This window comes from Balaenoptera acutorostrata, chromosome 6 (assembly GCF_949987535.1).
Source record: "Balaenoptera acutorostrata chromosome 6, mBalAcu1.1, whole genome shotgun sequence".
Lineage (NCBI taxonomy): Eukaryota > Metazoa > Chordata > Mammalia > Artiodactyla > Balaenopteridae > Balaenoptera > Balaenoptera acutorostrata.
Genome location: NC_080069.1, coordinates 40,327,584 through 40,343,183, shown reverse-complemented (window position 1 = coordinate 40,343,183; position 15,600 = coordinate 40,327,584). Strand labels below are relative to the sequence as shown.

The following is a 15,600-nucleotide window of genomic DNA, read 5'->3' as shown; positions in this document are numbered from 1 at the left end:
CAAACAACTCTTTCTACAGCTTCTACCAACCTCCTAGTTAAATACTTACAAGTATAGGAAAATGAAAGACTCACAACAGACAACTTCTTGTCAGAATCTGGGAGGAATCTCTACTAAACTTAAGACAGATGGAGCAGGACTGAAAGAAATCCAGTACAGAATATGCCTCACAATCTATTTTTATATATACATATTTTGGTTTCCAACAGCTAAAAGAAGTGTCGTACTACACCTTGTAGGCCCTTAAAGAATAACACATAAAGAAAATAAAGAACAGCAAAAATAGAAAACATTAAAAAAGTATCAATTATAAAAAGAATTTTAAATAGGTTAAAATCACATTTTAAAAGGCAAGGGTCGAACAACAAAATGCAAACTCTATTTACAAAAACAATCAGCAAAGATGTATCAAACAAATTCAAATCAATATAATATAAAAATACAATTCTGGGCAAAAGATACTGAATGGAATGAATGTGACTATTTTATACTGTTAATGGGTATACACAAAAGGAACAGGAAAAGTTATAAATGTCTATGTGCCAAATGATACAGCATTAAAATAGAAAAAATATGTATGTATTTTAAATACCTCATTTTAAATGAGGTATTGACAGAAACATAATAGAAGTGAAAGACTGTTGAGTTTTCTTAAGCCTTGGGCAAGTAGACAAGATAAAAAATAAAAAGGATACAGAAAACTGAATAAACCGTTTTATAACAATAAACTTAACAATGTATGTTAAATTATGTTGCCAACAAAGAATACATATTTTCCAAGAACCTGTGAACACTAAAACTGATCAGATATTAAGCCATAAAAATTATTTCAAAGCATAAATTTCACATCTATGAACAAAACTGATTAAAATTTGAATGCAATGAGAAAAATTATAGCCAAAATAATTTAACCAACTAAAAATATAACAAACCCTTTTCTAAATAATTCTTGGGCCAAAAGGGATACCAAAACCAAACACAATTAGAAGCCATCTAGAAAATAACAAGGAGGTCTTAGTATCAAAATCTGGAGGGGAGGGGGTACAGAATTAAGTTGTAATCGAGAACAAATCCAAAACCTAAATGCTTGCAGCAGACTTCCCAACGTGGCAGAGTAGAAAGACCCTGAGCTCACCTCCTCTCAGGGGCACACCAAAATCACAACTATCTGCAGAACCACCTATGAAAAAGACTAGAACCTACCAGAAAAGATCTTCTACAACTAAAGATATAAAGAAGAACCACAACGAGATGGGTAAGAGGGGAGAGTCATGGTATAGTCAAGACACATGCCCCTCAGTGGGCAGTCCACAAACAGGAGAATACAATTGCAGAGGTTCTCCCCAGGGAGCAAGGGGTCTAAGCCCCACATGAGGCTCCCTAGCCCAGGAGTCCTGTGCCAGGAAACAAGCCTTGAGAATGTTTGGCTTTGAAGGCTAGCAGGGCTTAAATTCAGGGGGGCTGGAGGGCTATGGGAAACAGACTCTACTCCTAAAGGACACACACAAAATCTCACACGTTCCAGGGCCCAGGGAAAAAGAAGTAATTTGAAAGGAGCCTGGGTCAGACCTAACTGCTGAAAAAGAAGTAATTTGAAAGGAGCCTGGGTCAGACCTAACTGCTGATCTTGAGAAGTCTCCCAGAGAGGCAAGAGGCAACTGGAGCTCACCCTAAGGACACAGACACTGGGAGCAGCCATCTTTGGGTGCTCGTTCTATCAGACACTGGTGCTGGCAAGTATCACTGCGGAATCCTCCCTCTAGCTTATTAGCCCCTGGACCCCAGGACTCAACAGCCTGTAGGCACCAGTTCTGGGCCACCCGAGGCCAAGCAACTAACTGGGCCAAGACATACCCCCACCCACCAACAGGCAGGCTGCCTTAAGAACCCCTGAACAGACAGCTGCCCCAGACACAGCTGTGCCCACCAGAGGGCCCAGGACCTAGCCCCACACACCAGTGTGCAGGCACTAGATCTGGGACCCCCAGGCCCCTACAGGCAGAGATTCCAAGACCCAACTCCACCTACCAGCAGGAAGCTGCCACTGGCCTCAGGACCAGCCTCACATACCACTGGACAGGCACCAGCCCCTGCCCAAAAGCAAGCCTGCTCTAGCCTCAAGACCAGTCTCACCCACCAGTGGGCACTCACCAGCCCCAGGACAACCTCAGCCCTGAAGCCTGCCGGGGCAGGACCCAGCCCAACCACTAGCAGGCCAGCACCAGACCTGGGACAGCTGGGCCCTAGTCCCACCTACCAGCAAGCCAAGACAAGTTTCAGGACACCCCAAACCCTGCAGCCAGCTGTATCACGAACAAGCCCCACCCTCCAGTGGTCTGACACCAGCTCTGGGACCCCTGGGCCCTCTAGCCAGACCCCAGGACCCAGCTCTGCTTGCCAGTAAGGCCAGCACCAGCTCCAAGACCTGGCTTCAGCCACCAGTGAGTGAGTACTGGCCCCAGGATCTCCTGGACCCCAACTCTGTCCACCAGTGAGCCAGCACTAGCCCTAAGGCCCCCTGGGGTTCCACAGCCAGCCACCTCACAACCCAGCCCTACCAATCAGTGGCTGGCAGCCTCCACACAAGGCAGGGCTTGGCAACCAACCAGACCAGGGGCCAGCCACACCTACCAGTCCACCCACAGTGGTCAGCCCACCACAACAGAAGGACCCAAAAAGCCCATATAGGAGGCATCACTAGGGCACACAGTTCTAGTGACCAGAGAGAAGTACACAGCTGGGGCGCATAGAACATCTCCTACAAAAGGGTACTTTTCTAAGGTCAGGAAACATAACCAACATACCAGATACATAAAAACAAAAACAACAACTTAGGCAAAATAAGTTGACAGAGGAACACGTTTCAAACGAAGGAATAAGATAAAACCCCAGAAGAAGAACAAAGTGAAGTAAATATAGGCAATCTACCCAAGAAAGAGTTCAAGGTAATGATCATAAGGATGATGAAAGAACTCAGGAGGAGTAAAGATGCACAGGGCAGGAAATTATAAGTTTTTAACAAAGAGTTGGAAAATATAAAGAACAACCAAACTGAGATGAAGAACACAATAAATGAAACAAAAATTACACTATAAGTAATCAGTAGAAGACTAAATGATACAGAGGAAAAGGATCAGCAACCTGGAAGACAAGAATAGTGGAAATCACTGATGCTGAACAGAAAAAAGAATAAAAAGAAATAAGGACAGTTAGAGACCTCTGGGGCAACATCGAGCATACTAGGATTCACATTACAGGGGTCCCAAAAGGAAGAGACAAAGGAGCAAATAACACATTTGAAGAAATAATACCTGAAAATTTCCCTAACCTGCGAAAGGATACAGACATCCCAGTGCAGAAAGCACACAGAGTCCCAAACAGGATCAACCAAAAGAGGACCACACCAAGACACAGTGTTATTAAAATGGCAAAAACATTTTAAAAGGAGAGAATATTAAAAGGAGCAAGGAAAAAGCACTAAGTTACACAAAAGGGAACTCCCATAAGACTATCAGCTGACTTTTCAGCAGAAACTCTGCAGGCCAGAAGGGAGTGGCATGATATATTTAAAATGATGAAAGGGAAAAACCTACAATCAAGAATATTCTACCTGGCAAGGCTCTCATTCTGATTTGATGGAGAGATCAAATGTTTTGCAGACAAGCAAAAGCTAAAAGAGTTCAGCACCAACAAACCAGCTTTACAAGAAATGTTAAAAGGACTTCTCTAAGTGAAAAAGAAAAGGCTACAACTAGGAACATGAAAATTATGAAAGGAAAAAGCTCATCAGTAAAGGCAAACATACAGTAAAGGTAGTAAAACAACATGTACAGAGCTAGTAGGAAGGTTAAAAGACAAAGGCAGTAAAATAAGCTATATCCACAATAAGCAGTTAAGGAATACACAAAACAAACAGATGTAAAATATATATGGTATCGAAAATGGTAATTGTGAGGAGAGAAGAGTACAAATGCAGGGTTGTTACAATGCATTTGAAATTAAGAGATCACCAACCTAAAATAATCAAGTATATAAATATAGATTGCTACATATAAACCTCATGGTAACAACAAAACAAAAATCTATAATAGATACATACACAAAAGAAAATGGAATCCAAACATAACACTAAAGATAGTCATCAAATCATAGGGGAAGAGAACAAAAAAAAGAAACAAAAAAGACCTACAAAAACAACTCCAAAACAATTAACACAGTGGCAGTAAATACATAAGTATCAATAATTACTTTAAATATAAATAGAATAAATGCTCTAATCAAAAGACAGAGAGCAGCTGAATGGATGCAAAAACAAGACCTGTAATATATGCTGTCTATAAGAGACTCACTTCATATCCAAAGACACAGATTGAAAGTGAGGGGATGGAAAAAGGTATTCCACGCAAATGGAAATCAAAAGAAAGCCAGGGTAGCAATACCTGTATGAGACAAAATAGATTTTAAAACAAAGACTGTGACAAGAGACAAAGAAGCATATCATATCATGATCAGGGGATCAATCCAAGAATAAAATCTAACAATTACAAATATATATGCACCCAACATAGGAGCACCTAAACACAAAGAGCAAATATTAACAGACATAAAGGGAGAAATCAACAATAACACAATATTAGTAATGGACATTAACACCCACTTACATCAATGGACAGATCATCCAGACAGAAAATCAATAAGGTAACACTGCCCTTAAATGACACATTAGAGCAGATGGACTTAATAGATATATATAGAACACTCTGTCCAAAAGCAGCAGATAACACATTCTTTTCAAGTGCATATGGAACATTCTCCAGGATAGATCACATGCTAGGCCACAAAACAGGCCTCGGTAAATTTAAGAAAATTGAAATCATATCAAGCATCTTTTTTGACCACAATGCCATGAGACTACAAAAAAAAAAAAACCTGCCAAAAACACAAACGCATGGAGGCTAAACAATATGCTCCTAAACAACCAATGGATCACTGAAGAAAAAAAAACCTGGAGACAAATGAAAACAAAAACACAATAAATCCAAATTCTATACGATGCAACAAAAGCAGTTCTAAGAGGGAATTTTAAAGCGATACAGCTTACCTAAGGAAACAAGAAAATCTCAAATAAACAACCTAACTTTAAACCAAAAAAAAAAAAACCTAACCTTACACCTAAAGGAAAAAGAATAAACAAAACCCAAGGTTAGTAGAAGGAAAGAAATCATAAAGATCAAGAATTAATAAAATAGAGACTAATAAAAACAATAGAAAATATCAGTGAAACTAAAAGCTGGTTCTTTGAAAAAATAAACAAAATTGATAAACTTTTAGCCAGACTCATTGAGAAAAAAAGAGGGCCCAAATCAATAAAAATCAGAAATAAAAAAGGAGAATTTATAAGCAACACCACAGAAATAAAAAGAATCATAAGAGATATGCCAATAAAATGTACAAACTAGAAGAAATGGACAAAGTCCTAGAAATGTACAATCTCCCAAGACTGAACCAAGAAGGAATAGAAAACATAAACAGAGTAATTACCCATAATGAAATTGAATCAGTAATTTAAAAACTCCCAGAAAACAAAAGTCCTGGACCAGATAGCTTCACAGGTGAATTCCACCAAACTTTAGAGAAGAGCTAAAACCTATCCTTCTCAAACTATTCTAAAAAGTTGCTGAGGAATGATTCCTAAAGGAATCATTCTATGAGGCTAGCATCACCCTGACAACAAAATCAGACAAGGAGATCACAAGAAAAGAAAATTACAAGCTAATATCACTGATGAACATAGACTCAATAATCCTCAACAAAATATTAGCAAACTGAATCCAACAATATGTTAAAAGGAGACCGTACACCATTATCAAGTGGGATTTATTGCAGGGATGCAAGGATGGTTCAATATCCACAAATCAATCAATGTGATACACCACATTGACAAATTGAAGAATAAAAACAATATGATCATCTCAAAAGATGCACAAAAAGCTTTTGACAAATTTCAACATCCACTTATGATAAAATCTCTACAGGAAGTGGGTACAGAGGGAACACACCTCAACATAAGAAAGGCCATATATTATTAGCCCACAGCTAACATCATACTCAATGATGAAAAGCTGAAGGCATTTCCTCTAAGATCAGAAACAAGACAAGGATGCCCACTCTCCTCACTTTTATTCAATATAGTATTAGAAGTCCTAGACACAGCTTTCAGATAACAAAGAGTAATAAAAGGAATCCAAATTGGAAAACAGGAAGTAAAACTGTCATTGTTTGCAGATGACATGACATTATATACAGAAAATCCTAAAGACACCACCAAAAAATGACTAGAGCTCTTCAATGAATTCAGTAAAGTTGCAGGATTCAAAATTAATATATAGAAGTCTGTTGCATTTCTATACACTAACAACGAACTATCAGAAAGAGAAATTAAGGAAACAATTCCATGCACCAATGCATCAAAAAAGAATAAAATACCCAGGAATAAACCTACCTAAGGAGGTAAAAGACCTGTACTCGAAAAACAAAAGGACACTGATGAAACTGAAGAAGACACAGATGGAGAGACACATCATGTTCATGGATTGGAAAAATCAGTATTGTTAAAATAACCATACTACCCAACACAATCTACAGATTTAATGCAATCCCTATCAAAATACCAATGGCATTGTTCACAGAACTAGGACAAATAAATTTAAAATTTGTATGGAAACATAAAAGACCCTGAATAGCCAAAACAATCTTGAAAGAGAAGAACAGAGCTGGAGGTACCATGCTCCCTGACTTCACACTACACTACAAAGCTTCAGTAATCAAAACAGTATGGTATTGGCACAAACATGGATACACAGATCAATGAAACAGACAGGGAGCCCCGAAATAAGCATGCACCCCAATGTTCATATTATTTACAATAGCCAAGATATGGAAGCAACCTAACTGCCCATGAACAGATGAATGGATAAAGAAGATGTGGTGTATACACACACACACACACACACACACACACACACACACACACACACACACACACACACGGAATACTACTCAGCCATAAAAAAGAATAAAATTTGCCATTTACAACAACATGGATGGACCAGGAGGGTATTATGCTCAGTGAAATAAGCCAGACAGAGAAAGACAAATACTGTATTTTATCATGTATATGTGGAATATAAAAAATAAAACAAAATAGTGACCATAACAAAAAAGAAACAGAATCACAGATATTGTGAACAAACAAACTAGGTTACCAGTGGGGAGAGGGGAGGTGGGAGGGGCAAGATAGGGGCAGGGTATTAAGAGGTACAAAGTACTATGTATAAAACAATTAAGCATCAAGGATATTGTACAACACAGGGAATAGAGCCAATATTTTTAATAACTATAAATGGATTATAATTTATAAAAATTTTGAATCAATATGTTGTACACCTAAAATTAATACAATATTGTAAATCAACTATACCTCAATTAAAAAAAAAACCCTAAATGCTTGATCATCAAACAAAAATAAATTTAAATAAATTTAAGCAAATAAACTAGAAGTTAGAAAGAGAAAAAGTATCAACCTGCAGGGAGGACAAGGGAGAAATTAATAAATTAAAAAAAAAAACTTTTAAAGGAAATAATGAATAAAACTAAGAGCCAGGTTTTTAAAATAGTAAAATAAAACAAATTATGTTTTAAGCACACACACACAAAAAGGAAAGCAAACAAGGGGACATGCAAGTACACATACTACAGATATCTCATACAACTCTCTGCTAGTGAATTCTGAAAATCTAAATGTCACCTGTGTTAGAAAAAATAAATCATCAAGACTGCCTCATTAAAAATAGAAAACTAGACTATATGGACTCACATAAAACTGAAGAAGTTATCCAGATGCTCCCTCTCCCCCCCAAAAAGGGGCACAGAATCAGACTACTTTAGACATATAAATGCTATTTAAACTGCTCCAGAACACTGGGTAGGGAAATAAAAGCTGTTCATTTAAGTGTTCAATGTCAGCATTAGCCTGCTTCCAAAACTATAAAAAGATAGTCCTCCAAACAGGAAATTGTCTTGTCTAACTTATGACCAATGATGTAAAAACCTTTAAACAAAATACTAACAAATGCAAAATATTTGTATTAAAGATTAACTCACAGGGCAAAACAGACTAATTTCTGAAACTCAAGGATGGTTTACTATTAGAAACATTATTAAATAATTATAATACAGCACATTAACAGCTCACAGCAATATATGGTCACACTGATAAATGCAAAAAGTGAAATAAAATATTTCTGATTTTTTAAAACTCGGTATAAATAGCAATTCTTTAGTATAAGAAAGAATATGTATCCCAAAACGAGCTAACATGCATAACATAAATACTAGCAGGATTTCCCTGGCGGTCCAGCAGGTTAAGACTTCACGCTCCCAATGCAGGAGGCGCGGGTGCGATCCCTGGTCGGGGAACTAAGATCTCGCATGCCACAGGGCACCGCCACCAAAAAAAAAAAAAAATACACACACACACACACACACACACAAACAGCACTCACATTAAATTCAAAATCAAACAAGGATGCCCAAAGTCTCCTTTTAGTTTAAACAATCTCAAAGTTCCAGCCAAAAGCAATGAAACATATACGATATAACTAGGGATAAGGAGAAATTCTAGGGACCTACCAAGAAAATTCAAAATATCAACTGAGAAACTATGAGAACTAATAAGAAACTAAGGAGTCTGATTTTCAAGTAAACATATAAAAATCCTTAGCTTTCTTAATTATAAATAATAACAAGCTTGAAAATAGGGAGAAGTACTCTTTCACAACAGAAAAAAGAAATACATAAAATACTTAAGAATGAAGGTATACTTAAATATATGGAACTTACAAAAAGAAAACAAAAAATTTAGGTGAGAACATAAAAAACTTGAGTAAACAAATACACCATGTTCCTAAGTGGCAAGATCAAATACAATAGAAGAAATCCGATTTCTCCCACATTATTCTATAAGTTTAATGCAATGGAAATTTGGGGCACTTGATAAAATTACTCAGAATGATATTCAGAATAAACTATTCAGGAAAAATAAAGTTAGAAAAAGTTGTTAAATTGTTTTTGAAAAAGACTACAGGATGTTAAACTATATTATAAAGTCAAAATAATTTAAAAAACAAAATGGTTCTAAAGCAACAATGATGTTACACAAGACTGAAACGTCAGAATAATTAAAATCAAGTGATGCTAGAGCAACACACAGCCCCCAAACAAATGCTAGTATATCGTGAAGGCCACAGCTTGCGAGAGTTGTGGAGTTTCAAACCAAAAGGGATACACAGTATGACTAACAGGTCAGAATAATTCAACCCAAATTGGTGGCGCAGTGGTTGAGAATCTGCCTGCCAATGCAGGGGACACGGGTTCAAGCCCTGGTCTGGGAAGAGCCCACAGCCGAGGAGCAACTGGGCCCGTGAGCCACAACTACTGAGCCTGCGCATCTGGAGCTTGTGCTCCGCAACAAGAGAGGCCGTGACAGTGAGAGGCCCGCGCACCACGATGAAGAGTGGCCCCCGCTCGCCGCAACTAGAGAAAGCCCTCGCACAGAGACGAAGACCCAACACAGCCAAAAATAAATTAATTAATTAAAAAAAAAACCAGAAAGTCAGCAATTATGAGTAAGCAATAGTGTGATACCTTAAACCAGTTTCTAATCTGTTTTTTTCTAAACTGACCGTTTTCTATAACAATTATAACAGGGCAACAATGTACAACGTCTTCTGAGTGGTGTTCCCTATCCTGTTTTTACTAGTGGGTCAGGAATAGAGTTGCAAATGAGTTACAAATGTAAACATCTGACACCTCAATGAATTCATCAACAATAGTTTAAAACTCTTTGGAGAAAGAATTAGTTCAGCTAAAGCTGCTTAACTACAAACGATAGGATTACGTTAGATCCCAATTCACAGAATATACCAAAAAAAATCCTGCATGGATGAAGTTAAATATAAACACTAAAATCATACTATCAAATGCACTTCAAAGAAGCTGAACTGATTCAACACTCCCACCAACACTGTAAGGACCCATTTTCCCTAGTCTTCACCAAAGTAAGTTCATTTCCTTTGAGAAATTCTACTTGGAGGAATTTATGGCAAAGCAATAAGAATAAACATACACACAAAAAAATAATTAAGGATATCTATTGCAGCACAGCTCGTAATTTTGAAATGTTGAAAAAGACAAATTCTCATCAATCTGTTATCATTTAAATAATTATTGTACATTACTCAATAGAATACTATACAAACAACAGTAATAATGTTGCTGAAAATATGTAATGGCATGGGGAAATGTTTTTACAATATATTGTGTAGTTTAAAAATATAGTTTACAAATGAGTTTTCATATTGTGATCCCAAATCTATAAAAGGGTAAAATTTACTTTTAAAATTATGTGAATGTGAATAAGGTTAAGGATGGCTAACAAAATGCTAAACAGCGGATTTTTTTCTTCTCTTTGCTTCCTAGAGATTCTTCTCTAAAGTGTATTTTCTTTACCAAATTCCCTAATTCAGACAGTGGATCCCATAAGATCCACTGTTCCTAATCAGAAAAAAAAAAAAAACACACATTTACAGCTGGCAAAGAAATTCCACTTCTGTGAATGTGTAACTAAATTATTATACACACAAATATTTAGTACAATAATGTTTATCTCAGTAGTATTTAAAATAGAAAATAATTAGAAACAACTTAAGTTGTAATAGGTTCACTAAACATTGTAATCATTTCATGATATAAGTCAAATCATAATCCTGTACACTTTAAAGTTATACAGTGCTGTAGGGTCGGTTATATCTCAATAAAACTGGAAGGAAAAAAAAAGCAAGTCCAACAAAAGAAAGTTTGGAAAAATGAGTTACAGAACTTCCATAGGATGTCCATTAAACTCTGCTTCAGATGGATATTTAATAACCAGAAAAATACTGACAATATAAATATAATGTTTGGTAAAATATAGACTATGAAACTGCGTGGGTTGTGAGCATTTATTTTTTTAAATAAATACATAAATATATGTATGGAGAAATCACATACTGCATTATTTTAAAAGCTGGAAAGAAACAACAAACATTAAAATAAGTTTCTCAGGCTTCCCTGGTGGCACAGTGGTTAAGAATCCGCCTGCCAATGCAGGGGACATGGGTTCCAGCCCTGGTGCAGGAAGATCCCACATGCCATGGAGCAACTAAGTCTGTGTGTCACAACTACTGAGCCAGCACTCCAGAGCCCACGTGCCACAACTACTGAAGCCCATGCGCCTAGAGCCCGTGCTCTGCAACAAGAGAAGCCACCGCAATAAGAAGCCCGTGCACCACAACGAAGAGTAGCCCCTGCTCACCGCAACAAGACTCAACGCAGCCATAAATAAATAAATTAATTAAATTAATTTATACAAAATAAACAAATAAAGTAAGTTTCTCTGGATGATGTACTGTTGATGGTTTTAATTTTCTTAACAACACTGTGTTTTCCAAATTCTCCACAAAGTGGGTTTGGAAAGGATGATATACATACAAAAATATCCAAAGGGCAGGAGAAACTTAAAAACTAAAGCAGCCATCTGTCTCATTGTTTTGATTTAGTTTTACAGAATTTTATTCATTTTCAATTTAAAATGACACTAAAGGAAGAAATTATTTATCACACAGAAGTATAGTGTTTTTTTAATAGAGAAGCATCACTCCAAAATGTGTGCTTTTAAGTGTAAAAATTAAAATATTTTAATGAAGCTTAAAGTAGTAAGTACTATTTTATAAAAATGAATAAATAAATACAGTTAGTAAAAATGCCATCTACCTATAGCACTAGTATTTGAAACCCTGGCTTTGGTATTCCAGTACAGCTATGTAAGATGTAACCATGAGAGGAAATCTGGTGAAGAGAACATGGAACCTTTCTGCAACTTCTACAATACTTTAACTTTTTATGAATCTATTCAAAATAAACAGTTAAAAAGAGACTGCTTTATGTAATTCTCTTCTGGATGAACAGACTTTATTAAAAACTTGATTTTAAGCCACATACATAATAAATCTTTATAGTTGTATTCAATTTGGATGAAATCAACCTCACTTATTACATTTTAAAGGGCTTGCTTTTATAAGGGTAACTCTTTTCACCAACAAAGCAAAGCTTAGTTTATGTCAAATCTTGCATAAATATCTGAATTTTGAAAACTAGAAAAAACAAAAGAACACTGAAACTTTTAAAAAACATTAGTAATTTTTTAAAAACTTCTATCCTACAGTTACAATGCCTGCACACCCTCTAAATTGGGAAAGAAAGTTGTCTTACCATAATTAAATTGACTGTTGGACTTTTCACAGTTAATGATGTTGAACCTATAAGCAATGCTTGGTCGCATTCCACTGACTTCAAAGTAAAACCACTGATGATAATGATTACTATTTATATCTGAGTTCAGAATAAGGTCATATTCATTTCTGAAAACAGAAAATAAACAAATTTGATGAAAATTAGGAAAATAATCTGTGTACATACAAAATGGGAAAATTTTTAATGACTTACTTTCTAATTTGAATTACTTTGCGCAGATTCCCAGATTCAAATTTGGAGTTAAACTTCAAAATATCTCCTTCTTCTGGAGTGGTGTGACTGAATGAAATTTTAAAGTAAGAATAATAAAATACATTGCATTTAAACAAGTGAGCAAAAAATAAAACTACACTACAGATTAAAAATACACCATTATTGCTGCCTCACCCTCCTCATTATTTTTAAACCAAAGAACAAAACCAACACAAGCAAAATACAAACTTCGGCTAATATTTATAGACAAAAAAATTATAATTACGAGATTTGTTCCCACATTTATAGTCAGTGTTAATCACAAAAATTTTAGAAATAACTAAGAAGTTATGAATAAGGTAGATTTGTTTTTCATTTTTGAGAATATTATTTCAAATTCAGTCATTAGCTCTGACATAACTTTACCCTAACTCTCTAACAAAAATCTTTTTTAAATGTTTTATTTCTTCCAAATGAGACTACTGAAATATGAAACTTCCCCAAAATATTAGAATGTTGAGGGAGAGGGAAAACCCACGTGCAGGCTGATTAAATTTCTTATTTGATAAATAGTAGTCACCTTCATCATTTTTCGTTTTCACTTATTTACTTATATTTAAGCCATAAAATACAATGGTACCAGTGATAATCCTAAATTGGAAGTGATGTTAAAACATCAAGGATCACAAACAAATGGCTTCAAAGGTCAGGCAAGTAACTTAAAGGACTGAAGCAGACTGTAAGCAGTAAGAGACAAAAGAGAGAAGTGGGGACTGTGGAGAGTTAGGAAGCATATGTTCCTTCTAAAGGGGATGGTTATTTGTTGTCCTAAGGAAATGAAGGCTCAGTATTACAGGACAAAATTGCAGCATTCATGTGATATCTCCACTCTCTTAAGTGGAGGTAATTTCAGTTTTTAAAAACAAAGCATCAGTTTGTGACCTTTCCCTTATTAAACCCATTAAAAGCCCACCTAAGATCAAATAAAAGCTTGTGATATATTCAATTTAAGTAAATAAACATGATTTACATTACCGTTACATCTCTGCTAAAAGATGAAAACGTAGTGAGGGTTAACTAGGTGGAAGTTAACTATATTTTTTTGTCTTCTAAAAGAACACTGAAATTTTACAGTAGGAATAAAACCAATAAAAGTAAAACAAACAAACAAAAAGCATACTTACTTTGGGTTATCTAAGTCATATACCACTTGATCTATTATATCACTCTGATGTATTAGCCTCTCAATATCTTGGGCAATTTTTGTCCTGAAATCATAAAAAAGAAGTTTGACCAAAATTCATTATTATCTCCCAAGTAAGTTTTGGATAAAAAAGTATAAAATGATAAAAAAATTTCTTAAAATAAAAATGATCACTCCTCCACATATTTTGTGTACAAAAAAAAATCAATTCATAACAAGACAAAAACTAGTATTTTAAAAGTCTGAGTTACAGAAAATAACTAGCTACAAGGCCAATAGTTTTCGAAAAAAAAATGTTGAATGTCTATTATGCTTTTCTACATAGAAATTCTTACTCTAGCAGTTACGCAGTTAAGCATAATTTATTTTTAATTTTTATTTTACAAAAAATAACTCATCACTCACAAAGCAGTATATCAAGAAAAAAACCCAGTATCAAAGGATTATGATATAAATCCTTGATTTAGAGTCAATGTCAAAACTTTCAAAAGTCAAATTCTTTCTAAAGAAACAAACTTTTAAAAAGCTATTAATTATAATAATAACAAATCCAAAATTTATATCAACCAGATCTCCAACAATGAAAGAGATGGCACTTATATAAGTACCATACCAAAAAATACAAATGTTCAAGTATGGTGAATGACTAAATACATCCATTTGTCAAAATAATTTATTAAATCTTAAGGTTGATATCTACCACAAATGTGCAAAAAATTAATACTTACAAAAGTTTGGGGCTTTACTTAAGGAAAATGGTATTAAAAGGCTGATATAATAGCTCAGTTCTACAGCAATGTTCTGTAATGTAAAACAAGGTAAAAAAGCTCGACACCTACAGGGCCAGCAGGTGGTGTACCTGAGGAGACCTGTGGAAAACTGGGGAACGCAGGCTCTGTCTAAAAACAACTGAATGTTGCCAGGTAGGAAACAGAGGTTAAGGATGTCATACCAATTTTCCGAGAAACAGGACAAACTTGGATCTCTATGTGGAATCTCTCAAATGTTAAATGTTGGCATTCAGTTAAAAAACAAAAACAAAAACCTCTGCAAGTGAAGCTAAAATCATGAGCAAGTTGAATATGGCCTACAGGCCACTGGTTTTCAACCTCTGACACTGCATATTAGGGGATATAACTCCCCATTTATATTAAATTTAGATTAGACCTAAAACTAATACCTGAAGGAAATCTTGCCCTGCCCTCAGACCTCATTAATAAAGAGGACAATTAGCCTTTTATTCATACATTTGTGTTAAGCAGCACAGTTTCATAAGAGGTATCAATCCTTCGTTACTTTACCTCAGCTGCCTATTAAAAAATATGGCTCTCTAGTCAAAACAAAACAATAAATATTTTCGAGGTACCCTTGGGGACTATAACCTCAAACTTATTGACATTCATCGTCAAAGGCTTGGCTCAGAAGAAAATAATTTGTGTAAGGCAGTTTGAAAAATTTGCAGCCCATTCAGTCTAGTAAATACTCAAAAGTTCACATGATATGTGGCCAACACCAAAACTGTACTTTTGTTAGGTTTCAACCAATACAGAACAACATTATGAGAAACAATTGAGTACACCTCATTGCTATACTTACTCAACCATCAGGATATTATGAGATATGTTGTTCATTACATAAGTGTTCTCTGAGGACCCGTAGAAGATATTCTTCATGAGTATGGTATAACCACATATATATGATCACTACGTATGAATACCTAACAGGACAGGCTCATGACATAGACCAGGCTGACTCTTGGCTCTGCCATTTGCTAGCAGTGTAACCTTGGATAA

The 15,600-nt window shown here is 35.5% G+C and overlaps 1 protein-coding gene across 9 annotated transcripts in view; it reads right to left on the bottom strand.

Annotated features, from left to right (window-relative positions):
- AGTPBP1 (ATP/GTP binding carboxypeptidase 1) overlaps positions 1-15,600 on the bottom strand; it is a 174,858-nt gene that overhangs the window by 55,839 nt on the left and 103,419 nt on the right. For all 9 annotated transcript variants that reach the window (XM_057548960.1, XM_057548966.1, XM_057548962.1 and 6 more), the window contains 3 exons: positions 13,788-13,871; positions 12,604-12,690; positions 12,370-12,518 (listed from right to left, as the gene is read on the bottom strand). In XM_057548960.1, the coding sequence (XP_057404943.1) occupies positions 12,370-12,518; positions 12,604-12,690; positions 13,788-13,871 (320 nt within the window). The remainder of the gene's footprint in view (positions 1-12,369; positions 12,519-12,603; positions 12,691-13,787; positions 13,872-15,600) is intronic.